At 36.5% G+C, this 27,762-nt stretch overlaps 1 protein-coding gene across 4 annotated transcripts; it reads left to right on the top strand.

Annotated features, from left to right (window-relative positions):
* Positions 1-482: 482 nt before the first annotated feature.
* DDX50 (DExD-box helicase 50) lies at positions 483-27,341 on the top strand. 4 transcript variants are annotated; one of them, XR_008558750.1, is made up of 16 exons: positions 483-612; positions 5,014-5,310; positions 7,618-7,693; positions 8,037-8,215; positions 9,820-9,937; positions 10,055-10,240; positions 10,713-10,858; positions 13,477-13,626; positions 18,865-19,026; positions 19,503-19,622; positions 20,322-20,395; positions 20,620-20,779; positions 23,052-23,186; positions 24,807-24,851; positions 25,738-25,851; positions 26,844-26,903. XR_008558750.1 is itself a non-coding variant. In XM_028151431.2 (16 exons), exons 3-16 carry the CDS (start codon positions 5,122-5,124, stop codon positions 27,120-27,122), a joined length of 2,019 nt encoding a protein of 672 aa, XP_028007232.1. In that variant the 5' UTR covers positions 549-612; positions 4,273-4,384; positions 5,014-5,121; the 3' UTR covers positions 27,123-27,341. The 4 variants fall into 4 exon arrangements, 3 of the variants coding, with proteins under 3 accessions (XP_008143661.1, XP_028007232.1, XP_054585005.1); XM_028151431.2 differs by lacking the exon at positions 25,738-25,851 and adding an exon at positions 4,273-4,384 and having other exon boundaries at positions 549-612; positions 26,844-27,341; XM_008145439.2 differs by lacking the exon at positions 25,738-25,851 and having other exon boundaries at positions 26,844-27,341.
* Positions 27,342-27,762: the final 421 nt, after the last annotated feature.

The following is a 27,762-nucleotide window of genomic DNA, read 5'->3' as shown; positions in this document are numbered from 1 at the left end:
GGCGGGCGGCACGTGGCGCTCCGTCTAGCCCTGCACGGGGCCGTCCACGCGCCAGCCCGCCGCGCGCGGGGACCTCTCCGCCCCGGCCGCCGAGGCGCTTCCTAGTCCCCGCACTGCATGCTGGGAAGCCCTGTAGCGTCTCCGGGGTGCCGAGGAGGAATGTTCGGGGTGGGGGAGGGGTAGAGAGAGGGAACCCCACCACCACCACCATTTTTATGTTAATAAGCTCGCGCGTCCTTTATGCAGATTGGCCAGGTTTTACTCTTAGGAGCCAATCACTTTAGAACGAGGGTGGGCCAATCGAGACTTCTCACAGTCATTGGTTGCAGGTTGAGGCGCCTGGGAAGAGTTTAAACCAAGAGTATCCGGGATTACTTCCCCTCCACCCCCACCCCCGCTGTGCGGTGCGTGTCCCGGAAGTGACGCATGGCTCTGGTCCGGCGACCGCCCTGCCCCCGCTTCCTTTCACTCTGTCGCTAGCGGTAGGTGGTTGTGGCCACCGTGCCCAGAGGGAGGCGGCGGCGACCAATGATGCCTGGGAAACTACTCTGGGGAGACATTATGGAGCTGGAGGCACCCTTGGAGGACACCGAGAGCCAGGAGAAGCAAAAGGTGCGCTGAAGATGGGCCGCGCCTCCTTTTGGGCTGCGCCGGCTTGGGCGGGGAGGGGAGCTGTCCCTGATAGCCTGTCACAACCGGGTCCTAGCATCCGAGGACCTCCCCTCGCGCAGCCCTCGTTCCCCTGAGGTCGCTCCAGGACCATTCCCGCCTCCACGCCCAACCGGGAGGAGGGCGGTGCTGGGCTTCGGCCGGGCGCTCGGCTTTGGTTCTTGAGTCCTTCCCGTCGGCGCCTACGAGATGGGCAGTTGTAAGCTCCCATCGACGCGGAATCGGCCCTTTCCTCTTCTTCCTTAAGCAGCCAGGCCTGTCATCTGGTTCTTGTTGGCCGTCTTAGAAAATGATGAAGAGAACCGCTTGCCTTGAATGTGTGTTGCTTCTCCGTCCCCCTGACCTGTGGACGGGAATCTTGGGGAGAGCGGCCTTAGGTTTACAAACCTCCATAACTAATCTGGGGAGGCTTAGGGAAAAGGATCACCGCCAGCGTCGCCAGGATTTGGCTGTGATGGAGATCCTGTGGGTTATGTTATGGATAGCCTCTACTGTTAGTATTTTCATTCATTTCACAAGTACTTGCTGAGCCTAATTTGTGCCAGACTCTCTTCGGGGCATCAAGGAGTTTAAATGAGCCCCTCCTCTCAAGGAACCTGTAGCATGGTAGAGACTACCCCTCCGCCCAGCTCCTCCGAAGAATGAGAGTTGGAGAACACAGCTGAGAAAAAGGCTGGCATTTGACAAAAGAAGGGCTGTGTTCTGTATAGCCCCAGAGAGCAGAACCGTATCACCTTCCGACCTGATCACCAAGGTAAACTTGCCATTCTAGCCAAGCAGTCTTTTTTTTTAATTGTACTAAAATATACACATAAAACTTACCATTTTAACTATTTTAAACCACAGTTTTGCAGTATTAAGCACATTCGTATTGTTCCGCAGCCATCACCACCCTTCATCTCCAGCACTTTTTCATCCTTCTAAACCGAAACTCTGTGCCCATTAGACACCAACTCCCCTTTGCCTCCTCTCTTCAGCCCCTGATACCTCATGCAAGTGGAATCATCCAGCAGTGATTTTAATTTTGGCTCCTCCTGAAATACTTGTTTCCCTTTTTACCATCAAATCCTACCCATCTGTTAAGGTTTAGTTATGTTCTAACCACTCCAGTGTGAACAGATAATGTTATCCTCCTTGTAAGTCTTGTTCCAGTGCTATCTTTATCATTCGATTGTCATTTATTATTGCACTTCCTTGTAAAGTTAGCTCATTTTTCCTGTGTATATCTTTCCCAAATACTTCCCAAAGATTCTGGAGGGAAATGACTATGTATTTGTCCATTACATTTCACTATATTCTTGTAAATTGATGGCTTTCACATTGTAGATTCTCCAGAAGTACTTGCTGCCAAACTGTAGGTTAAAGTGGTAAATTTGATGTTATGTATATTTTAGTACAATTTAAAAAAATGCTTAGCTGGAATGGCAAGTTTACCTTGGTGTTAAGGTCGGAAGGTGATAAGGTTTTGTTGTCTGGGGCTATATGATTTGGAAACAGATTGGAGTACTAACTAATAGAAATAGTCGAAGATAGCTTTGGTTTGGGGTTTGTTGAGCTATGGAGCTGGGCCTTAGGTTCTCAGAATTGTAGTGCAGGTGAGGAAGGAAGCCTTGCAGTGTATGCTGAAGCCATGAAAATGGTATGAAAGTGTACATAGAGAACAGACTTAAGGAGCATCCACAGAAAGAGGAGGAAGAGGAACCACCGAAGGTAGAGTAAGAGAATAAGGAGGGAATATACAGCGTATGGAAGCCAAGGAAGTGGAGAGTGTCAGGTACTGTGGATCAGATGTGGAATAATATATTCATCACCTTGTGATATTGCTGCGCTTGGACCTAGAGGTCTCCCTTTACCTTGCTTCATTTCCCTGAAGTGCAGGGCTGAGGAACAATTCAAACTCCAAGGCTGACTCTGTAAATGACCTTGTATTTCTATAGAACCTATTGATTTGGGGAAATGTGGGCTAGTTCATTTAACTAAAGACCAAATGATGTGACATTTAACTGTATATGATTTACGTTAATTTAAAGGTCTATTGTTTACAAAGCATTTTCACATGTATTATTAAGTTTTCACTGCAATTCCTATTTCATGGATGAGAAAATTGTATGTGAAAATACTCTGTAAAAATTGTGTAAATCATGGTGAAAATTTTGGTGGTGGTAGCTTTTACTATCACTAATCACTACTATCTAATTTATTTTGAATATTTGACCAAGTAATTCTGAAGTGCTAAATTTTCAAATAATTGCTTACTGGCTGAAGATATTAAAACAGTGGCCACTAGTCTGGTGTTTTAAAACTAAAGTTGCAGCCCTAGCTGGTTTGGCTCAGAGCATCAGCCTGTGGACTGAAGGGTCCCAGGTTCGATTCTGGTCAAGGGCACATACCCTGGTGGCGGGCTTGATCCTTAGTAGGGGGCTTGCAGGAGGTAGTTGATCAGTGATTCACTCTCATCATTGATGTTTCTATTTCTCTCTTCCTCTCTGAAATCAATAAAAATATATTTTAAAAAAACAACTGAAGTTGTAGCATAGTCCTTTGTAAATGGTTCTAGTAACTAAAATTTTAAAACTTTAAAAAACTTTTTACTTTCTAGAATTACTAATATACCTGTATTTTCCGGCGTATAAGATGACTGGGCATATAAGACGACCCCCAACTTTTCCAGTTAAAATATAGAGTTTGGGATATACCCGCCCTATAAGATGACACCCGGCGTATAAGACCACCCGACTTTTGAGAAGATTTTCCTGGGTTAAAAAGTCGTCTTATACGCCGGAAAATATGGTACTTGTTCTTCCACGGGAGTATAACAATTGGAGTTTTACATGAATTATATAGTTTTATTTTTTATTTTTTGTTAATCCTCACTCGAGGATATTTTTCCATTGATTTTTAGGGAGAGTGGAAGAGAGAGGGAAAGACAGAGAGAAACACTGATGTGAGAGAGACACATAGATTGGTTGCCTCCTGCAGGAGCCCTGACCAGGGCTGGGGGGCTGGGGGGTGGGGGCCTGGGGGAGGAGCCTGCAACTAAGGTACATGCCCTTGACTGGAATCGAACCCAGGGCCCTTTGGTCTGCAGGCCTACGCTCTATCCACTGAGCCAAACCGGTTAGGGCTGTGTGTTTTTTTCTTTAACCTGTTATTTATCAAAGTTCAGAGAGGAAGCATGATATAAAAAAAAAAAAAATCATGGGCTTTCAAGTCAGATGGGTCTTGATTTCTAGCACTTCCACTTGCAGGAAATTCCACATGTGGGTCTTTGGCAAGTTACTGAGCTAAGAACTTCTGTTTCCTCATCTGTAAAATGGTAAAAATAATACAGGTTCATTATCCCTTATCCAAAATCCCTGGGCTAGATGTGTTTGGAATTAAGAATTCTGGGGATTTTTAGAAGGGCAACACCCCAGAAGGGTTTTTGGGCCCCCAATCTAAAATCAAACACCTTAATATTAAATATGAATATTCATTCTAATATAATAAATAAGGATTATAAATAGCCTCACATTAGTTCAAGTCCAATTTTGCCACCAAATGAGTTCAGGTCAGGTAAGGTTTTGTCTCCAAATAAGTTACAAAAAAACTTTCGGTTTTCAGAGCTTTATGGATATCGGAATTTCGGATAAGGGATTATGGACCTGTACTTCCCTTATAGGGTTGTTATGAAGATTTAAACAAGATAAGCCGAAAACACATTACACAATGCTGGGTAGGTACTCAATAAGTATTAATATTTTTTTCTCTTGGAGATATTAGAAGCTTTTGTGTGTCTTTCAATTTATAAATCTTGGGTTTTCATTCTTTTTTCTGCAAAAGAGTAATTTTAATTTCCTTTAAATCTAATGATGGGATTAGAGCTCTGGCCGGTTTGGCTCAGTGGATAGAGTGTCGGCCTGTGGACTGAAGGGTCGTGGGTTCCATTCAGGTCAAGGGCACATGCTGGGGTTGGGGGCTCAATCCCCAGTGGGGGGCATGCAGGAGGTAGCTGATCGATAATTCTCTCTCATCATTGATGTTTCTATCTCTCTCACCCTCTCCCTTCCTCTCTGAAATCAATAAAAACATTTTTTTAAAAGCATTGATAGAACACATTAATCTTTAAAAAAAAAATAATGATGAGATTTAGAGAGGGGCTAGGGGCCAAGTCTTGAAAATGTAAAAGAAGAGAAAAAGCAGGAGATGAGGCTAAGGCTTGGCATTAGAAACCAGCCTGGATGTCTGCCAGGTTACTTTTCAAGATAAAGGTATGTTGAGCTTTGCTGGTTGAGGAGTCATGCTCTAACTTCTTAGAGAAGAGCTTTTGGCTCTCTTGTCACTGCTTCTTTGTTTTTTTCACAGAGTGATAGAAGGAAGTCAAGGCACCATTATGACTCGGATGAGAAATCAGAAACAAGAGAAAATGGTGTTGCAGATGACCTGGATGCTCCCAAGTCCAAAAAAGCTAAAATGAAAGAGAAGTTAAATGGAGACACTGAAGAAGGATATAATACACTTTCAAATGAATTTTCTAAGTCTCATAAGTCAAGAAGAAAAGATCTGTCAAATGGAGATATTGATGCATGTGAAAAAAAATCAAAGCGAGTATCATCCTTAGATAGTTCTACTCATAAGTCAAGTGATAATAAACTAGAGGAGGTATGGATACTTTTTGTCTTGCATTTGACATTTTCCTTGAAATGCAGGCTAATTGGATTGATTAGACTAATTAGAATTGATTTTATAATATTTTCTGCTTAGTATTCAGTACTCTGTTGGACCTGGGAATCTCTACCTCCGAAACCTGAGCCTTTTTTCCTTTGTCCCCTGTTTCTTTTAAGGTATTGCCTCTGGGGCGGAGGTGGGGGGTGGTCAGATTTAAACCTTTCCTGTACATTTGGGTTCACAAACAGTTTTTCCAAATTGCTTATTGATGGTCACATACTTGCATTTCTTATGGTTATTTTGGACCCTACTAGTACTCATGAATTGACTTCTGACTTCCTGAAATAAGGTACATAAGCCCTCTTGACTGTGTATTTTGCCATCTGCTTTTTCTGCTTCTATAACAATAGCAACTTTAAATGATCTTTAAGTCTTTGAAATTCAGTCTTAAAGCTGCATTTTTAAAAAGAAAATGAAACATATAAAAATGATCTGAAGAAATCTGTTCTCTTGAATATTTTGGGCGAAGTGTAGAAAACATGTTTAGTATAGAATCTTCATTGCTTTTGCCCAGTACCTGTTACAGTAGATATTTTCTTGCTTAGAATTTGTTCAGTTTGTTTTTGCAGTTTTTCTCTACCAGAGTTCATAGATTTTTCTAGCTATCACAAATTGTCAGTGATGCTTAGAAAGATGTTGAGAAAGAAACAACTTTGATATTCTTAATAATTCTTGGTAATTAATAATTCTTTAAAATTTTTTAATCTGATAGTTGCTAATAATATAAATACATTCGAGCTTAATTTAATATCAATCTTTGGGGAGTTTTGGGAATAGATGTTGAATCCTTGTCTTACAATATGGTGGTTTTTTTATTTGTGAATTTGCTGTTGGCCAGGAAGCACATATATTAGAGATTGATCTAAATAAGGCCCCACAAATCTGTATTACTAGCAATGGACTGTACAAGTTGCTCACTCTATTGGGATTTTGCTTGGTACAATGATGCTCTGTATTATAATAGACTTAACTGTTTATAATTTTATTTAGATCATGTTAGAGTTCAATAATTCTATTTCTAGGAATTTATCTTTCTAAGGAGTAAGTTATGAGGTGTGCAGAAATGTATGAATAAGTATTCTTAACACAGTGACATTGTTGATAATAGCCAAAATTTAAACATCCTAAGTGTCTGGTAGTGGGCAATCGGCTTAATAAAATATGTTGTATCCACATAATAGCATACGTCTATCATAAAGGTCATAGAAGAATGTTAAAAAGGCACTTAGTTTATCATAGTAAATGGAAAAAAAAAAGCAGATAACATAACAGTGTATACTGTTGGCTTATTTTTACTTTAAAAATTTGTATGTGTATAGAGTGAGGATTGGGAGAATGTTTCAAATGTGGCTTTAGCTGACTGGATTATAGATAATTTAAAAATTTCTTTCTGTTTATGTATGGTTTCTAATATTTTTTATAATGAAAATGTATTACTTTTGTAATATATTTTTTCTTTTAATCTTAAAAAATGACAGCGTTGAAATTTGCTTAATGACTTACAATTTGAATTTGATATGTCTTTTATCTGATTCCCTATTTAAAAATTGCTATTGTGTGTGGTTCTGGAACTACTTTCTTTAAACACGCCAATAATAAAGTTTATGGGTAGATATATTGTCTTTGTTCCATATATACACTGACTAATACAGAGTTTCTAATCTTAAATGATAATGTTATGCTAATCTGTATATATGTTAAAGAAATTTTCAAGCTTACAGGAACTTTTATTTGTATCAGTGACCTAAAAAAATGCTGTTTAGAGCTATAGAACAACTTTTTAACTTTTATTTTTGGAAGCAATTTACTTTCCTCATGTGTAATTTCTTTCAGGGCTGTTTTATTGGCTGGTATTAATTTTCATAATAATTAACATTGTTTGTATCTGTGAATATGATTTAGATTATTAAGTAGCTTTTTTGTAATATCTTAGTTAAATGGAAATATATTTTTGATTTATGTGGTAGATTATTACTAAAGGGAGTCTTATGTGTGAATTATTTTTAAGTGTACTATGGGAGATGTATTGAGTAAGCTTGCTATTTAAAGGGATACTTTTGAAATTAAAAGTATTTCCCACTAATTTATCATGTAAGTTAATCTATAAAGTTTTTGCAAGTATTAACGAAAGTTGTTTTGTTAACTTATGTAGTAAAATAAAAACAGTAAATGAGTAAAAGATTCTAAATACCTAGTCAAATATGAACTCTATTAGTTAGAACTTTGATTTCATTTTGACAGACCCTAACACGTGAACAGAAAGAAGGAGCCTTCTCCAATTTCCCTATTTCTGAAGAGACTATAAAGCTTCTCAAAGGTACTATGAACTTAATGGATATGGAATTGAAAATGTAAATTTAAAAACCAAATTTTCTGTCTAAAAGGAGAATATAGAAAGCATAAATAGTTCTTTTTTAATTGCGGTTATTTCTACATCATCCTTTTGGTATTCCAATTTGTTTTTGACTCTAGAGAATTATATGTAATTGTCAAAAGTTAGACCATTAAAAATAAGAATTCTTCTTTGGGGTAGGGATAACTGTAAATGTCATTAGGTGGTATCTTTAGGCAGATGTTGAGGAATCAGGATTATCATTTTCAAAGAAATAAATTTTTTCCTAATATTTATATAAATATTTCAATGAAATCTCATTTTTCAGGTCGAGGGGTAACGTATCTGTTTCCTATTCAAGTTAAGACCTTTGGTCCTGTATATGAAGGAAAAGATTTAATTGCTCAAGCACGAACAGGAACAGGAAAGACATTTTCTTTTGCCATTCCCTTGATTGAAAGACTCCAAAGAAATCAAGAGACAATTAAAAAAAGCCGCTCACCAAAGGTAACCATTATAGGAGTAAAAGATTTAAACATTAATGAAAAGGGAAGAAAGAGTGTACTGGTTTTAAGTTCAGGTACCCCCCCATGATAGAAAAATTAACTCTGTGGCATAAAGTAAAAATTTGGGTCCTAAAGCAAAAATTTGTTGATTTTTTTTTTTAACGTAAAAAAATATCTCAAGGCTAAAGTGAAGTAGTTATTGCATATGAATGTAATGTGTATGGATTCATAGACATCTTTGATAACTGTATAATTATTTTGAAGCTAGCATATCTAATGTTAGAAGTATTTACAGTTAGTATATTTAGTGAACAACTTCTCTTCTTTTAGTCATGACCTTTGCTTTTAAAGAATGAATTTGCTAAAGAGGTATTCATTTATTTGGTCATTCAGCAAATTATCAATTTTTATTTCATTGGTTAACTTTAAGAAGAGACTATAGAAATGATATTGCTGGTCCCTATGTTATTGGGGTACTGGAGATCTGTTTTTTAAACATGTATTTATATTGATTTCAGACAGGAAGGGGGAGGGAGAGAAAGATAGAAACATCAATGATGACAGAATCATCGATTGGCTGCCTCCTGCACACCCCCACTGGGGATCGAACCCACAACCTGGGCGTGTGCCCTTGACCGGAATCGAACCCGGGACCCTTCAGTCTGCAGCCCAATGCTCTAACCGGCTAGGTCTAGAAATTTGTTTTTATAAATAGTAAAGAACAAAGAGGACCTAATTTAAGTTTCATAAAAGTGAAGAAGAAAAAAATCAACATCATAATTTGAAAAGATACATGACTTAAAGTAATTTGTTTTTTTGAGACTATTAAATGATATTGCAGTATGAAAGTATCTCATACATGAATATAATTAAGTCATAATGGTCTTGGATCAGGTTGGCCAACAGGACAAATCTTTTTCAGAGTGTTTTGCTCCTTAGGTGAAATTAGGAAAGAATGCAAGTAATAGAAATAGGACACAGTCCCAGCACTGCCTTAAGAAGCTTTTATGCTAGAAGCACACTACTGGAAATTCCAGGTCTGCCACTTCTAGCTATTGGATCTTGGGCAAGATTCTTAACTTCTCTAAGACTCAGATTCCTCATTTGTAAAATTGGGATAATCCACCTCACAGTTTTTGTGAGGATCAAATTAGATAATTTATGAAAATCACTAGAGAGCATTTATTCCGCCAATATTTTTTTGAGTGTCTGTTCTGTGCCAGGTACTGTTTGAAGTACAAGGAATACAGTAATTCAAACGCATATAAATCCTTGCCTTCTTGGAGTTTATATTTTAGTGGGTGGGACAGACAATAAATAAATAAGTAAAATATGAATATTTTATATGGTATAAATGATAGGAGAAACAACTGAGAGTATATGAAAAAAGGGTTAGTAAGCTCATTGAGAAAGTGAGTTTTGAAAAGAGACCTGAAGGAAGTAAGGGAAGATAATAAATATAAGCTATTGTTCTTGTTATTTGTGCTGTCTTTAAGTACCATGTTGAGATTCCTAGTTTTAAATGCACCTTAAAAAAGTCTTCTCAGTTTGAATTTAGACATCTTTAGAAAAGTATGTTTTTGTTTTTTTAAACCTCTTGCTCAGGTACTTGTTTTGGCTCCTACAAGGGAACTGGCAAATCAAGTAGCCAAAGACTTCAAAGATATAACTAGGAAACTCAGTGTAGCGTGTTTTTATGGTGGAACATCATATCAAAGCCAAAGTGAGTAAATATGGATGAAAATAGCGCAAATACCTATTTGCTACTTTAAAAATCTAAAGAAATAGCAGGAAAAGGATATTTAATTTACATATTGCTAATATTTCTTTCCTCTCACAGTAAATCATATTCGAAATGGTATTGACATCTTGGTTGGGACCCCTGGTCGTATCAAAGACCATCTGCAGAGCGGCCGATTAGATCTTTCTAAACTGCGCCACGTTGTGCTTGATGAAGTGGATCAAATGTTAGATTTAGGTTTTGCTGAACAAGTTGAAGATATCATCCATGAATCCTACAAAACTGGTACATCTTAATTCAAAATAAGCACATTAGCAATTCTCTTATCTAAAAACTTATGAATTTTTTATTTCATAGTTTTTACAACATTGTCCCCAGTGTTCTTCTAACACAACTCAAGTTATTTGGTATCTGTTCTCTTCCTGAACAGGAAGATACAGTAGCTTACTTTAACTATTTTCTTAGCTTTCTATGCTTTCCTCTGTGTATTATATTTTATAGATAGTTAGATTTACTAAATCAATTTATTGATTTCTTTGCGCATTCTTCCTTCTTAAATTCTCACCTTCCTTCTGGTTTTCTTCATAGTTTCCCCTAGTTTTGAAAGTTGAAAGTTTGAATAATTGCAATGAAGTTTGTATATTCAAAATTCATCCCTTTTTGAATATTTCACTATTTCTTTGAAGTTTGGGGGGATTTTTAAGAGCTTACTGCATCATGGGGTATTAAGAAAGCATTTGAATTCTTTTTGTTTAAGATTCTGAAGACAATCCTCAAACTTTACTTTTTTCTGCAACTTGCCCACAGTGGGTATACAAAGTTGCAAAAAAATACATGAAATCCAGATATGAACAGGTTGACCTTGTTGGAAAAATGACTCAAAAGGCTGCAACTACTGTGGAAGTAAGTAGCTTTCCAGCATGATAGATTTTAACTTTTAGTTGGTATTTTGAAATTTGTTGAAGCTAAACTTAAGTTTTGGGTACCACTTCAAGCCAAATCTCTTTTTTGCCCTTAGTCAATAAGATACTTATGTAATTCTATGTCTGTGACTGAGGAGCAGAATAGAAAAAATGGGGGGAAAGTATCAACAGGCAAATTCCAGGAGATTTAAATAAGCAGCCATTGAGACAGTTAATAAGTGTGTCGAATATGACAGAGGAGGCGATTCATATCAATTTAAAAGAATAGTGCTGGGATGATTTATTAAAGTTTAGGTGAAAAAAAGTTAGATCCTCATCTAATATTATATACCAAAAATTTTTCCAAAAGATTTTTTAAAAATTAAGGCATAAAATTATTTAAAGCACATGTAGATGAACAATTACTTGATTTTAGAAAAAGAAAGGGTTTTCTAAACATAAAGTCAGAAGAATATATCATAAAGAAAAAGGTTGATAATTTTGACTTCATGAAAATTTAAACCAATAGTATGTTTTTTTGAAAAGGAATTAAAGGTAATATTTGCATGGTTTATTATAGTCAGGTACGTACTATATATATATCTGTAAATACAATGTAATGGTTAAAAAGAATGAATTTGAGTGATACAAACCAAATTACAAAGTGATATGTACAGATTCATAATATTAAAAAATAAAACAAAAAATGCTACATTCTTTAGGTATTTATGTAAATGTACAAAGATAAGTTGGAAGGATAAACATCAAGTTAATAATGACTACTTCTAGGAAAGAGGACTTTTATAGTATGGGATGGTCAGAGGAAGCTTTGTATATTTTGTAATGGCTGGAAATTTTACAATAAGAATGGAAAATGTATCAGTGAAAATTTACTAAGGATGTTTTCAAACATACACGAAAATTGGATAATATAAGGGATTTGATATACCTATTACCATGTTTTAAGAAATGATTTTTTTTGTAGCCTGATAAGTCTTTCTTCATCCCTACATTTGAAGCAATCTAGTTATCATTTCATCTTCATGTAATTTAATATATATTTTTAAAGATAAAGGCTCTTTAAAAAACAACCACCCAGAAAACTACAAAGTTTTTATCACAGAAGAAGAAAACAATACTTCTTTAATACCATTAATATCTAGTGTCCACATTACCCTACTTGTCTTTTTTTTTTTTTTTTTTTAGTAGTTTGAGTCTGGATCTAAATAAGATCTTTACATTGCACTGGTTTGTATGTCTTAAATCTTTTGTAATCTGTAGATTTCCTCTGTCCCTTTTATTTAATATCCTTGCAATATTTTTCTGAAAAGAACTGAACAGTTGTCTTACAAGTTTCCCACAGTCTCAATTTTGCTGATTTGCAACCCTGTAGTGTTATTTAACATGTTCCTCTGCCTTCATTTTCCCTGTGAATTAATGGTTAGGTTGTGAGATTTGATCAGATTCAGGTTGTTTTCTTTGTTTTTTTGAGAGTGGGGGAAGCAACACTTTGTTGTAGGTAGTACAAATGATTCTTAGTTTTCTTCTGTGTGCTCTTTATTTTCCAGGTGTTCTATAATTTATATATGTTACATGTTAAAAACAATTTTATTGAGGTATATGTTAAAATGCACAGCTTTAAAATGTACAAATAGTTTACGTTTTTTAACATGAAAATTTATAAATACAACAAAAAGTTAAATTTCACAGTGGACACCCATATACTCACCAACTGCTGGAGTCTGTCATTAACATCTATATTTGCTTTGTCACTTACCTACCCATCCCTGTATCCATTTTGTTTTTTGATGCATTTCAAAATGCAGAAATCAGTATATTTCCTCTTAAGTATTTTAGCTAGAGCTCAATATTTATAAATTTTTTATTGAGACAAAATTCTAATAACTAAATTTAATCTTGTAAAGTGTGCAATTCAATATCATTTAGTATTTTGTATAAATGTAATCATATAATATGTGACTTTTTGTGTGTTTAGCTTCTGTCACAGCATGTTTCTGAGGTTCACCCATATAATATTTACAGTTTTTAAAAATAAGATTTACATGCAAAAAATTGCAAACATTTAAACATATATTTGTTAGTTTTGCCCAGTTCATACAGGTGCATAAATCCCTATCAAAATATAGAATATTACCATCATCCCACGAACTTCCCTCATGCTTCTACCCAGTCAGTCTCCCATACTTAGGCAACCACTGTTGTGATTTTTTTCTACTGTAGATTAGTTTTGTTTGTTTTAGAGCAGCATATAAATGGAATCATAATGTCTATACTCTTTTTTTCTAAAAGGCTTCATTCTCCCAGCATATGTTTTGAGATTCATCCATAATGTTGGATGTGTCAGTAGTTGGTTTCTCTCTAAGTTGGTTTCTTTTAATTACTGAATAGTACTCCATTGTATAAAATATACTACAATTTGTTTATCCTTTTACCTATTGATTGCCATTTGTATATTGTTTTTAAATGGGATTGAGGAGAATCATTGTCTTATTGTCTCCCAGGAAGGCCAATTCTTGAACAGATAGGAAGAAAAATGTACAAGAGAAATCTTTTCTACTAATTTTAATGAAACATATTTGGCATTTTCTTTCCTCAAAGCATTTGGCCATCCAATGCCATTGGTCTCAGAGGCCAGCAGTTATTGGAGATGTTCTTCAAGTCTACAGTGGGTCTGAAGGGAGGGCTATTATTTTCTGTGAGACCAAAAAGAATGTAACTGAAATGGCCATGAATCCGCACATAAAACAGGTAAGTCTTTTTTCATGACTTCTCTAATTGAGATTACATGGGTGAATCACTCCACAAAAATTCATATTGTCATTTGTGGCCCATGTTTGGTAGTCATTTTAAAATATATTTTTTTATTGATTTCAGAGAGGGAGGGTGGGGGAAAGAGAGCTAGAAACATCAAATATAAGAGAGACTTATTGATCAGCTGCCTCCTGCACACCCCCTTCTATGGATCAAATCCTCAACCGAGGCATGTCCCACAACTGGGAATCAAACCATGACCTCCTGGTTCATAGGTCAGCGCTTAACCACTGACTCACACTGGCCAGGCTTAATAGTCATTTTTAGAATTGGGTCTAATTCAGAAAGAAGTTGTAGTCAGGCTCAAATGATCTGGTAAGTTAGGATAGAATTCTACCCATTTTCACCAGGTTTTCTAAAGATTTTGCAGATGTGAGCTTGAAAATATAGAGGTAGATGCCCAGCTGGCGTGGCTCAGTGGTAGAGCGTGGATCTATGAACCAGGAGGTCACAGTTCGATTCCCAGTCAGGGCACATGCTTGGGTTGCAGGCTTGATCCCCAGTGTGGGGTGTGCAGGAGGCAGCTGATCAAGGATTCTCTCTCATCATTGATGTTTCTCTCTCTTTCCCTCTCCCTTCCTCTGAAATAAATAAAAAAATATATAAAAAAGTAAATATAGAGGTAGAAATATAGTGAATTTCTATGGGTATGAGTGGGTAACATTTTAGAGTTGTGTTGTAAAATGAATCACAAATACTTAATGAATGAATCAGAATACTAAGTCCATGTCTTTTTTCTTTTAACTTTTTTTTTGTAAGCCTCATCCGAGGATATATTTCCATTGATTTTCGAGAGAGTAGAAGAGAGAGGGAAAGATAGAGAAATATTGATGTGAGAGAAACACATCGATTGGTTGCCTCCTGCACGTGCCATGTTCGCAGGCCAATGCTCTATCCACTGAGCCAAACCCGCTAGGGCTTTCTTTAACTTTTAAAAACCTATGTATATTTATTGTTTTCAGAGAGGAAGGGGGAGGGAAAGAGAAAGAAAGAAATATCAATGATGAGAGAGAATCATTGATCAGCTGCCTCCTGCATGTCCCCTGGGCATATGCCCTGACTGAGAATCGAACCATGACTGTCTGGTTCATAGGTTGGCGCTCAACCACTGAGCCACACCGGCTGGGCTTAACTTTATTATGGAAAATTTCAAACATGTACAAAAGTCAAAGTCTAATGAATCCCTGTGTACTCATTCTCCAGTTGTAACAATTATCTTATTTCATCCAAATTCTACTCATTTCTTGCTCCTAAATTATTTTCATGCAAACCCTAGAAAACATATGTCCATGTATATTTGGGTATGTGTCTCTAAAAGAAAAGGATTATTTTTAAAAACCCACAATGCTATTATTATTTTGTTATTGTTAATCCTCACCCAAGGATATTTTTTCATCAAATTTTTTAAAAATATATTTTATTGATTTTTTACAGAGAGGAAGAGAGAGGGATAGAGAGTTAGAAATATCGATGAGAGAGAAACATCAATCAGCTGCCTCCTGCATACTCCCCACTGGGGATGTGCCCGCAACCAAGGTACATGCCCTTGACCGGAATCGAACCCGGGACCCTTGAGTCCGCAGGCCGACGCTCTATCCACTGAGCCAAACCGGTTTCGGCTTTTCATCAATTTTTAGAGAGAGTGGGAGGGAAGGAGGAAAGGGAAAGGTAAGGTAGGGAGGGAGGGAAGGAAAAAGGGGGGGGTGGAGAGATAGAAAGATCTATGTGAAAGAGACATTGATTGGTTGCCTCCTACACATGGATTGAACCTGCAACCCAGGTACGTGCTCTTGACTGGAAATCGAACCCTGGACCCTTCAGTGCAGGGACCGACACTCTTAACCATTTAGCAACACCAACCAATGGCACAATGCTGTTATTTTTTAAATTAACAATAATTAATACCTTGAAATATCAATTAGTGTTCAGGTTCTCAATTGCCTCATAAGTGCTTTTCTTTTCTTTAAATAGTTTTTTCTTGAATCTGGATCCAGATAAAATTCTTACGTTGTGTGTTTTCATTAAGTCTCTTTAATATATAAGTCAAAGTTCGATTCTGGTCAGGGCACATGCCCCAGGGTTGCTGCCTCGATATCAGTAGGGGGCATGGAGGAAGAAGCCAATCATAGATTCTCTCTTATCATTGCTGTTTCTGTCTCTCTCTCCCTTCCTCTGAAATCAATAACAAAAAAAGAGAAAGAAACGAAGTTTCCATAAATAATCTAGTGTATTGCTTCCATGTGGTATCATTTAACATGTTTTTCTGTCTTCTGTATTTCCTGAAAATTCAGGTTGTTTTTTTAGAGAGAACTATTTCAGTGGTGTATACTTTCATCAGGAGGTGTGTAAAATGTCTAGTGCTTTCTCTTTTTGTGACAACATCCATCGGTAATCTTGCCGTCAGTCCTTATATCATGGTCTCTTTAGTCATGTTTTTGTCTGTGACTAGTTATCTAGTAGATCCTGAAGAAAGACTCAAGGAGACAATATTGCCTATTGATAGCTTGTTTATAACGGTATACCTGGAAATAAATTTGGCCGAATATATAATGATTGGTTTGCATTTTCTTTGGTATCTTAAATATTTTTTATTTTTTGAATAAAGCATACTAAAAAAGTCTGATGCCAGTCAGACTTTTTTTCCCTTATGAGTGATTTTGGTCTTTTGCCTAAACATAAAAGACTTTTTTCTTTAAAAGTCAGTAGTTATACTAGAATATATTTTGGTATTGCTCTTGGTCACTTTTTCTGGGTACACAATCAATGTACATGTGCAATTTGTAGTTCCGAATTCTAATTTTTTGGTGTTTGGTTTGATTGCTTTGGAGTTTTTCTTTAGGGACTCTTGTTGGCATTGGCTCTTCTTTTCTCTCTCCTTTGTCACTTTATCTCAAATTCTTTTCATCTTCAATTTTCAAAACTTCCCATTTTTAAGGCATCATCTATCGTGTTTAGTCTTGTTTTTCTTCTAATGTAGTCTTCATTTGTGAAAAGTCTTACTATCTTTTTTAAAAAAATATATTTTTATTGATTTCAGAGAGGAAGGGAGAGGGAGAGAAAGATAGTAACATCAGTGATGAGAGAGAGTCATTGATTGGCTGCCTCCTACACACCCCACAACCTGGAGCCTTCAACCTGGAGCCCACAATCTGGGCATGTGCCCTGACTGGAAATCAAACCGTGACCTCCTGGTTCATAGGTCGATGCTCAACCACTGAGCCATGCCAACCGGGCTCGCTCGCGCTCTCTCTCTCTCTCTCTCTCTCTCTCTCTCTCTTTTTTAATCCTCACCCGAGGATATGCCGAGAGAGGCGGGGAGGAGAGAGAGAGAAATAACGTCAATGTGAGACAGAAACATTGACCTGACCAGGAATCAAACCCACAACCTGGGCATTTGTCCTGGCTGGGAATTGAACCCGCCACATTTTGGTGTATGGGACAATGCTCCAACCAACTGAGCCACACCAGCCAGGGCATTGTTATAAACTTTAAAATTTTAATAGTGGCTAAGAATACTAGGAAATTTATACCAGTAATCTAGGAAAATTATTTGTAGCAAAGTGGTAGATAAATATATAAATAGGTTCAACTTCAGTAAAAATTACCTAAATGTAAATTGAAATAACATTGTGAAGTCATTTTTGCCTATTACATTCACAAGGATTATAATGATTCATAGTAAACAGGGTAGGTAGGGTATGAGGAAATAAATACTCAGAATGTTGAAGAGTAAATGGGTACAACCTCTTTTGTTAAATGTTCATAATTTTTGACCCAGAAATACAGTTTCTAGATATATATATATCCTTCTGAAATATACATATAATGAGGTATCCAGAGATACAAGTACAATGTTGTTCACTAGCATTGTTTCTGAAGGTGAAGATTTGGATACGACCCAAATGTTCATCAGTAGAATATTGTTAAAATAAATGATACCGCATCCATATGAAGAAATCATATATATAGTTTTTGAAAATTTGGTAAGGCCCTGGCCAGTGTGGTTCAGTTGGTTAGGTGTTGTCCTATCTACTAGGAGATCCCTGGTCCAGGGCACAGGCCTGGGTTGTGGGCTCAATCCCAGATGGGAGGCATGCAAGAGGCAGCTGATCAATGTTGCACTCTCACATCAGTGTTCCTCTGTCTCTCTTAAAAAAATCACTGCCCTAGATGGTTTAGATCAGCAGTCACCAACCGGTGGTCCACAAGGTCCAAAAGGTTGGCGACCACTGGTCTAGATAGAGCGTTGGCCTGCAGACTGAAGAGTCCTGGGTTCGATTCCAGTCAAGGGCACATTCCCGGGCTGCGGGCTCAATCCCCAGTAGGGGGCGTGCAGGAGGCAGTCAATAAATGATTCTCTCTCATCATTGATGTTTCTAGCTCTCTTTCCATCTCCCTTCCTCTCTGAAATCAATAAATATGTATGTGTATATACATAGATATTAAAAAATAAGTCACTAAATTCTAAAAAATAAAAATAAAAAATTGAGTTATATTATAGATGTGGAAAAATGGCTAATAATTTATAAATCAGGTTACAAAACAGTACATAAATATAATTATAGTATGGTCCCTTATTTTTAAGTAAGTACTTAAAATTACAGTACATGCTAATATACGTGAGAAGTGTGTGTGTGTGTGTGTGTGTGTGTGTGTGTGTGTGTATTTGTGTGTTTGTTTTTTATTAATCCTCATCCGAGGATATTTTCCCATGGATTTTTAGAGAGAGTGGAAGGGAGAGGGAGAGAAAGAGAGAGAAAAACATCGGTGTGAGACAGACACATGGATTGGTTGCCTCCTACACATGCCCCGAACCAGGGTTAGGGATCAAGCCTGCAACCAAAGTATGTGCCCCTGACTGGAATCGAACCCAGAACTCTTCAGTCCACGGTCCAATGCTCTATCCACTGAGCCAAACCGGCTAGGGCAGTGTGTGTATTTAAAAAAAAAATTTCCAGAGGAATATTCACCTAACTACTAGCAGTGAATTACTAGGAGGATGATTTTAAGGAAAGGTTTTCAGTAATGGTTTTTTGAACAATAAACATGCATTACAGTGATCAGAAAATAAGATAAAGAAACAACAACAAAAAAAGAGCACAGAATGTATGGTGTTAGGGTGCTATCAATTGTAAGTATGAATTGTACACTTACTTTTCCCCTTTTTCCTAATAGAATGCCCAGTGTTTACATGGGGACATTGCACAGTCACAAAGAGAAATTACACTGAAAGGCTTCAGAGAAGGTAGTTTTAAAGTTTTGGTGGCGACCAATGTGGCTGCCCGTGGTTTGGACATTCCTGAGGTTGACTTGGTGATTCAGAGTTCTCCTCCACAGGTAGGAAATGAGATTGGATTTGGGGAAAAGAACAGTTGTATAAATTGACTTTTTTTGTGTGTGGAAAATTTTGCTTTTGGATATAAAAAATGTTATCTGTTCTTGTCTTAGCCATTTTTGTCACTGTGGTGTTAAATTGACTAGAATCCGATGTCTTTGCAAATTGCTAACTTCATTATTTGGATGTGAAACATGGATTTATAAAGGGAATTATTAAAAAGTTGCCATATAAAGAGTCCTGGGATGGGGTAGATAAGGTTTTATTTTGTTTATTTTTAAAAAATTTTTAGATAAGGTTTAAGATCATATCCCCCGTGTCCCAAAATTCTGCATAAAATTTTTTTGGGATTTTGGAAAAAGTGACAGGATTGAGTTATTATTGGTAGTAGTAGTTTTGTTATTAGCATTATTATTTGGATGTTGGAATGACTGTGTAACTTGCTAGGTTTTAAAAAAGTATTACCTCTTATTTTTAGGATGTTGAGTCCTATATTCATCGCTCCGGACGCACAGGTAGAGCTGGCCGGACAGGAATTTGCATATGTTTTTATCAACCAAGAGAAAGAGGTCAACTAAGATATGTGGAACAAAAAGCAGTAAGTAGAGTTAATTTATTTCAGGCTTATTATCTGAAAAGAGTTCTTTTTACATTTGTTCTCACAAATAGATCTTTATAACTTTTCTCACTTTAAGCTGCATTTGGATGTGAAGCATGTGGAGAGCTAAATATATATTAGCTGCAAGTCTTTGTTTTCATTTATGTGTTATTGTGAAGACAGAAAATCTGACTCATTTTTCCCTTGAATTTCTCCCTTGATACTAAAATCAGAAGTGCATTATGATTTCAGTACCTCTTAGTGTCCAGCATTGTAATGGTGACTATGACATTGTCTTGGTGTAATTGTTAAGATTATATTGAGTAATTATGGATTTTTTGTGGTATTTCACATTTTTTTATTTTTATGATGTGTTTCTATACACTATTTAATATACTTTGTAAAATTAGATAGGGTAATAAGAAAAAGATTCATAGTTGTAAACAGCATCATTTTCCTTTTTTTGAATCAGCTTAAGTTTGCAAGTGAAATTCCATGTTTGTAACTAAGGGGCAATTCAGAAAATCTCTTTTCTTTTTCTAGATTTTGTAATTGGTGATTTATTTGAAAAAGCAGATCTTTTGATCTGCTAGGGCTTGGAAATCTCGTCCAAGAAATGGAAATTCAAAAAGCTATATTAATTTAGAAATTAATTGTAAAGACTTCCATTTTTCTTTAATGTAATTCTTTCATTTTCAGGGAATTACTTTTAAACGTGTAGGTGTTCCTTCTACAATGGATTTAGTTAAATCTAAAAGCATGGATGCCATCAGGTATGCTTTCTGACCTTGCTGAATAATTTTTTCTTTTGTGTTAGGCTATTCATCTTTAAGCTCTGCTAGTTCAAAAATCAGAAAATTTAATCACCAGTTTTACCAGCAGATACTTAGTTATATTAAAATACAAAAACGTTGCTCTTTCTTTTCCCATTCATTCTCTTATCTTTAATTTTTTCCCTTTGCCTTGACCAAGAAAATTTGCTATTTTTAAACTATAGGTCCCTGGCTTCGGTTTCTTATGCTGCTGTTGACTTTTTCCGACCATCAGCTCAGAGACTGATAGAAGAGAAAGGGGCGGTGGATGCATTGGCTGCAGCATTAGCCCATATCTCCGGTGCATCGAGTTTTGAACCACGATCTTTGATTACCTCTGATAAGGTAGAAATCTGTAAGAAAATGTATGTGCTTGAGAAAAGGTTAAAATTGAACCATAGCTAGCTGTCTATCTGGAAAGAAATACAGGAAATTTTCACTTTGCACAACACTTTGTTAACTGAAACTTGCAAACCAAAACCTGTTCATTTTTTAAATTGCCATGGAACTATGTAAATAGGGAAGTAGTCTGTGAAGTTAACATAGTACCATGCAAATTAAGGATTGCCTGTATATATGGATGGTGTGTGTGTGTGTGTGTGTGTGAGACGTCATCTGATCTGGCCCCCTGCCATGTCCGTATCAGATATCTAAAACCACACCAGAATCATTAGTTGGAAGTAGTTCACTTACATTGTGATGTATGTGAGGGGAGTTCCTGGGTGAGGGGACCCATCAAAAAAGAGCTCTCTGATGTCTGGGTGAAGAGAGAGACAGAGAGAGTTGGTGGGAGAGGGAAACAAAAGGCGTAGGGGAGGTAAACGTGCATGTGACTTACTTGATGTAGCTTAAGTGGGTACAGCTGGGCCATCTGATGGCTTCCACTTGGCAGGTGTTAATGGTTTAGCCAAATGTCATTTTGCGAGAGTGACTTAATTGTCCAACTCTATACCTCCCTTCCCCCTTTCTCTTCCTATCCCTCCCCTATATATATATCTTTTTTATAAAAATTAGGTTCCGATTAGAGTTTATATGTTTTTTTTTGTTAGTTTGTTTTTGTTTTTTAAATATATATTTTATTGATTTTTACAGAGAGGAAGGGAGAGGGATAGAGAGTTAGAAACATCGATGAGAGAGAAACATTGATCAGCTGCCTCTTGCACACCTCCCACTGGGGATGTGCCCGCAAGCAAGGTACATGCCCATGACCGGAATCGAACCTGGGACCTTTCAGTCCGCAGGCCGACGCTCTATCCACTGAGCCAAACCAGTTAGGGCAGAGTTTATATGTTATATTTGGTTATTATGTCTCTCTTTTAATTTGGGACTGTTTGCCCATCATTTTTATTGATCTTTTAAAAGAGTAGGTCAGTTGTCTAGATAAAAGTCTAGAATATCTTAGAAACAGGGTGTTAGTAGTTTAAAATTTCTTTATAGGTTAATCAAATCCAAAGCCTTTACCACAAATGTCCTACAGGGTGTCTTTCCCTTGCTACCTCTTTGGTCTCATCTCTTACCACTCTCCCCTTGCTTGTTTCAGTTTAGGGTCTAACCTACTTGCTGTTACTTAAACTTAAACCTACCCCTACACAAGGCCATTGTACTTACTTGCATTGTTTCAAATGTTCTTTCCTTTTAATAACCTTCACTTCATTCTGGTCTCTCCTCAAATATCACCTTAGTAGAGAGGTCTTTCTTGATCACCCTAAAATAGCTTGGTTTACCCTCTATTCCCTTGCTCTGCTTTACTTTTCTTTATGGTGCTTATTACTATCTGACATTCTGTATATTTTCTTATTTGTTTACTGCCTGTCGCATTCCATCAGCCCCCTCGCTTCTCCCCATACACTACAATGTAACCTCCATGAGAGAAAGGGCTATTTATTGCTGAATCTCTAGCACCTAGTAGAGTCTTTGAAACACACACAGAGGGCACGGAAATATTTGTTAAATGAATGCCTCCATATATATTCTTCATGTTGATCCTTTTCCTGTACAGTGAAATTTTACAGAACAAGTAAGTCTTGCCTATGTAATAGTCCCTACAAAGTTTAAAGAGTTTATAGCCTCTTATTTTTCTACTCCATGCAAACTTGGACTCTTTCAGAATTGACTTCCTTAATTCTTTACTACCTTTTCTCTGATGCTCTAGTTCAGGCGTCCTCAAACTATGGCCCGCGGGCCACATGCGGGTGTTTTTGCCGTTTTGTTTTTTTACTTCAAAATAAGATATGTGCAGTGTGCATAGGAATTTGTTCATAGTTTTTTTTAAACTGTAGTCTGGCCCTCCAATGGTCTGAGGGACAGTGAACTGGCCCCCTGTTTAAAAAGTTTGAGGACCCCTGCTTTAGTTTAATTATCTCTTAAAGCATGATGGTTAGAATTAAATTTGGTCTTCATCGCAATGCATAAGAGAATGGTACTATCAATGATCTGTAAACACTCATCTTCTATTAATACAGCTTCAAAGAAGTTATTTTTTTAGCAGTCATGTTATATTGTTGGCTCATAAGTTGGCATGTTTAAGTCATGAACTTCATTGAATTAGGACATCATTGCTGCTGCTGCTGCTGCTGTTGCTTTTTCCATAAACATAGTGTAACTTTTATTCCTTAAGGGGTTTGTGACCATGACTCTGGAAAGCCCAGAAGAAATACAGGATGTCAGCTGTGCTTGGAAAGAACTTAACAGAAAACTGAGTAGTAATGCTGTGTCCCAAATTACCAGAATGTGCCTCCTAAAAGGAAATATGGTAAGCTTTTTTTAGACAACTAAAAAGCTTAATCAACTACTTTCTTTCTTTTATTGAGGCCTAATGGGATGAATTAGTTTGTTTTGTTGTAAATTTTTGGGCAGTTATTTAAATAACCCATTACTCTAGAAAACTGTAAGTTATTCTTATTTTGACTACCTAATATCCAAATTATTTAAGTTTCTGCCCATATATACTTATTGTGTGGTGTGTGTTTATTTTCTAAGATGAAGTAACTTATGATTCCAACAGCCACAACTGTTATTTAGGAAATAGGCAATATTAATTTTTGAGTGGCCTGCTATTGGTTGTTTTTAAAAAATATTTATTTTATTGATTTTTTACAGAGAGGAAGGGAGAGGGATTAGAGAATTAGAAACATGGATTCAGCTGCCTCCTGCACACTCCCTACTGGGGTTGTGCCCACAACCAAGGTACATGCCCTTGACCGGAATCAAACCTGGGACCCTTCAATCCGCAGGCCAACGCTCTATCCACTGAGCCAGACCAGTAATATTGATTGTTAATGTGGATAATGAAGTGCATTAAATATTTTAATACATTTATGAAATAGCAAAGTTAAAACCATCTGTAATCTTAGGGACTGATTTCTTCTAATGGTTTTGAGAAAAGATGTTATATTATTCATCTAATTTTACTACAGAGCTTCATTTTAGTCTAGAATTTATTAACTTGATTGTTTATTGGAAGTAATGATCAGAGTTTAATATTACGTACATTCAAAAAGGGTTTGTGGCAAGTATGAGACAAATATACACATTCAGAAAAAAATGTGGAGGGGAGGCAAAATATAACAAGATCCTTAGGCTAAACTAGTTATTATACTTGAGTATTAAGTTAACTTTCAACTTAACTAGCAAGACCAAGGAGGAAACATCTTGGGTTACATCATTCTCATTATCTGATAAACACTGCAGCTCTTTAGGAGAGAAACTTTCTGGCAATTAATTAATTAGCTAATTAATTAATCAATTAATCTTTGTTAATCCTTACCTGAGGATATTTTCTTCCATTGATTTTCAGAGAGGGTCAAGTTTATTTATTTATTTATAGATTTCAAGGAAGGGAAGCAGGGAGGGAAAGCGGGGAGAGAGAGAGAACGATCATCGATGCAAGAGAGATACATCGATTATCTGCCTCCTACATGTGCCCTGACCAGGGCCTGGGATAGAACTTGCAACCCAGGTAGGTGCCCTTGACCAGGAGTCGAACCCAAGACCCTTTGGTGCTTGGGCCGACGCTCTAACCATTTAGCACACTAGCCAGGGCTGGTACTAAATTTTGAAATGACTATCAGACAGGTCATTTTATAAAGGACATGGAACAGCATTATGGCGTCTACAAAAGCTTTTCTAGAGAATGCGCTAGACTTTCAGTGGTAGTAGGTTCTTATTAGATATTGTGTTTAATTATTTTTCTGATTTAGAAAATAAAATAAGCAGGCATTATTATGTATTAGCTGTTTTAATCCTATAAGCAATCATGGGACACACCTAATCTTTTTGTTTTATCGAATATAGAGATTATTAGCAAGTATTAGCATATTAGGAAAAAAATCAACTCATGAATCTAAATAAAATTGTTTCATTTTGTCTTTAGGGTGTTTGCTTTGATGTTCCCACAACTGAGTCAGAAAGGTTACAGGTATTTAAAAATTTTTATCTGTTCAATAGTTGAGTATGTTTCTCTATAAGATAAGGATTAAGAACATAGTAACAGTATATCATGCCTTAAGTCAATTAATAATTCCTTGCTATAAAATATCCATTCTGTATCATAATTTAAAACATTTTTTATAACTAATTTCAAACATATAAAAAATTAGAATTGCATAAAAATCCTCATGTACCCATCACTCAGCTTCAACAATTATCAACTTCTGGCTAATTTTGTCTCATGCCTACTTCCGTCTACTTCCCCACTCTCCTAGAATTTTGAAACAAATTTTATGTATTCTGTCATTTCAACCGCAAATATTTCCATATACTTAAGTATTAAGGATACTTTAAAAAAAATCATAATGCCATAATTAAATCCCCAAAATAATAATTCCACGACACTGTCCAATTTGTGTTTAAATTTCCCCTATTATCTCCTAAATATTTTTTAATGTAAGGTCCATAAGGTTCATATATTGTAATTTGATGTTTCTTAATTCTCTTTTAATCTATAGGTTCTCCCTCTTTTGTCCTTTTAAAAAATTTCCTTATATTTTATCTGTTGAAGAAAGTGAATGATTATAGTGTAGAATTTGTCTATTGCATCCCTGTGCATATTTACATACATATGTTGAAACAAGAGGGGATTGTTCTGTATTTTAAGTCTTTAAAAATTCAGAATGTACTGTGAATACATTTCTGTGTCAGCTATACGATTATTTTTAATGGCTCCCTGGCATTTGGCCATGTGGGGTGTCCAACTTTTCTTAGTGTCCTATTTTCTGACATTTGGATTATTTCCCATAGTATATTGTTATAAACAATGTTGTTGTAGCTAACTCTTTATACATTGCTATGTTTATCTCTTTAAGATGAATTTTTAAAGATGACTGCTTGGCCAAATGGTTTGCACATTTTTAAGGCTTTGGTTATATATTACCACCAATGGTGTGTGTGGGTGTTTGTCTACTCACTCTTACCAACAGGTATTTTAATATTAACTTTCCTTGGCAATTTATGATCACAATGAAGAACAGTTAATGTTGCAGGATATGACATTGATGCTCTTATGAGCTGCTGATTTGTGTATGTTGAGTTGTTTAATCTAATACCAAATTGTTTCCACTGGCCACATTTTTCTAGTTCCTATGGTGCTTACACGTTTTTAATCTCCATCATCAGCTTCTTACTCCTTACTTCTGTCAGTATACTTGCTGAAAGCAATGCACTACTTATTAATGGCCTAAGTGTTTGATGCAGAGAAGACAGTGTGCTCTTTTAGAATGTATACATTGAGAGTCTCAAAATAGGCCTGAGGGTTTCTCCTAAGAGTAAAACTTGGGATCTTTAGTGAATGTACTTTATAAAGAAATAAAGCACATTTACTTATAGATTTATTTATTTATAGATTTCAGAGAGAAAGGGAGAGGGAGAGATAGAAACATCAATGATGAGAGAATCATTGATCAACTGCCTCCTGCATGCCCCCTTCTGGGGATTGAGCCACAACACGGGCATGTGTCCTGACTGGGAATTTATGCTCAACCACTGAGCCACGCCAACTGGGCATGAATGTACTTTTATTTATTTATTTTTTTCAAATGCTTTTATTGATTTTTAGACTGAGAGGAAGGAAGAGGGACAGAGAGAAAGAAACATTGATGAGAGATAAGTATCATCGATGGGCTGCCTCCTGCACGGGAATCGAGCTTGCAACCCAGGCATGTGCTCTGACTGGGAGTCAAACTGGTGACCTCTTGGTTCCTGGGTTGTTGCTCAACCACTGAGCCACACCAGCCTGGCAAGTGCTTTTAATATGGTTTTTCCCCCTCTGGTTTTTAAGTTTGTACCATATACTTTGACTTTAAAGACCTTTAGCTAATAGATAATAGGCATGAAAAAAGAGTGTCCTATACTCATGTGCTTCCTTATGGATTCTAGTTTGCATTTATATTAATCCGGTAAATTCCCCCAACAGGCAGAGTGGCATGATTCAGACTGGATAATCTCAGTGCCAGCCAAGTTACCAGAAATCGAAGAATATTATGATGGAAACACATCTTCTAATTCCAGACAGAGGAGTGGCTGGTCAAGTGCCCGGTCAGGCCGGTCAGGTCGGTCAGGGGGTCGATCTGGTGGCCGGTCAGGTAGACAGAGTCAACAGGGAAGTCGGTCAGGAAGTCGACAAGATGGTCGAAGACGAAGTGGGAATAGAAATCAATCAAGAAGCGGGGGCCACAAACGGAGTTTTGACTGAGAATTTGATAGTTAATCTACCAGTGTGAGCTTACCTATTTCTGCCTAATCATGTACATTATCCACCAAAAATTAGGTCATCATAGTTGAGGTATGTGTCTGCTATTTACAAAGAAGTTGGTCGTATTTTTTTAAGAAATATTTCACAAGAATGGATGTAAACAAATCAACTTACCCAGTTACACCTTTGAATAATAAAACCTTTTATTGTCTCTTTTCATTATGCGTTAAGAATTTAATATTTTTTCTAAAACATGGCAGTCAAGTTAATCTTGTTTAAGGTTACTTTTATTTTACAAAATGTGTTGTATCTGTATTCAGATTATTCTATAGAACATGTAGTAGAAAATGAGAAATCCCTTTTACATTAAAGGGCTGTATAAACTGGTGACATGATTAGTTAGGTGTTGTATTTTAAATTAGGTGTAAATTAAAAGGGTGTACAGAGAGTACACATTTAATAACTTATACAACATATATTGGTTGGAGTATCTACCATGTGCCCATCATAATACTAATCACTAGGGATATAGTATTAAACAAGGCATGGTCACTGTCCTCAAGGAACTTACAGTCTAAAGAATGAGATTAGCACCTAAGGCCTAAGATGAAGGTAAGTATGAAGGCTAAGGACCTGGTTG

Source organism: Eptesicus fuscus, chromosome 17, assembly GCF_027574615.1.
Source record: "Eptesicus fuscus isolate TK198812 chromosome 17, DD_ASM_mEF_20220401, whole genome shotgun sequence".
NCBI classification, from domain to species: domain Eukaryota; kingdom Metazoa; phylum Chordata; class Mammalia; order Chiroptera; family Vespertilionidae; genus Eptesicus; species Eptesicus fuscus.
This window is presented reverse-complemented; position numbering and strand designations above follow the sequence as displayed.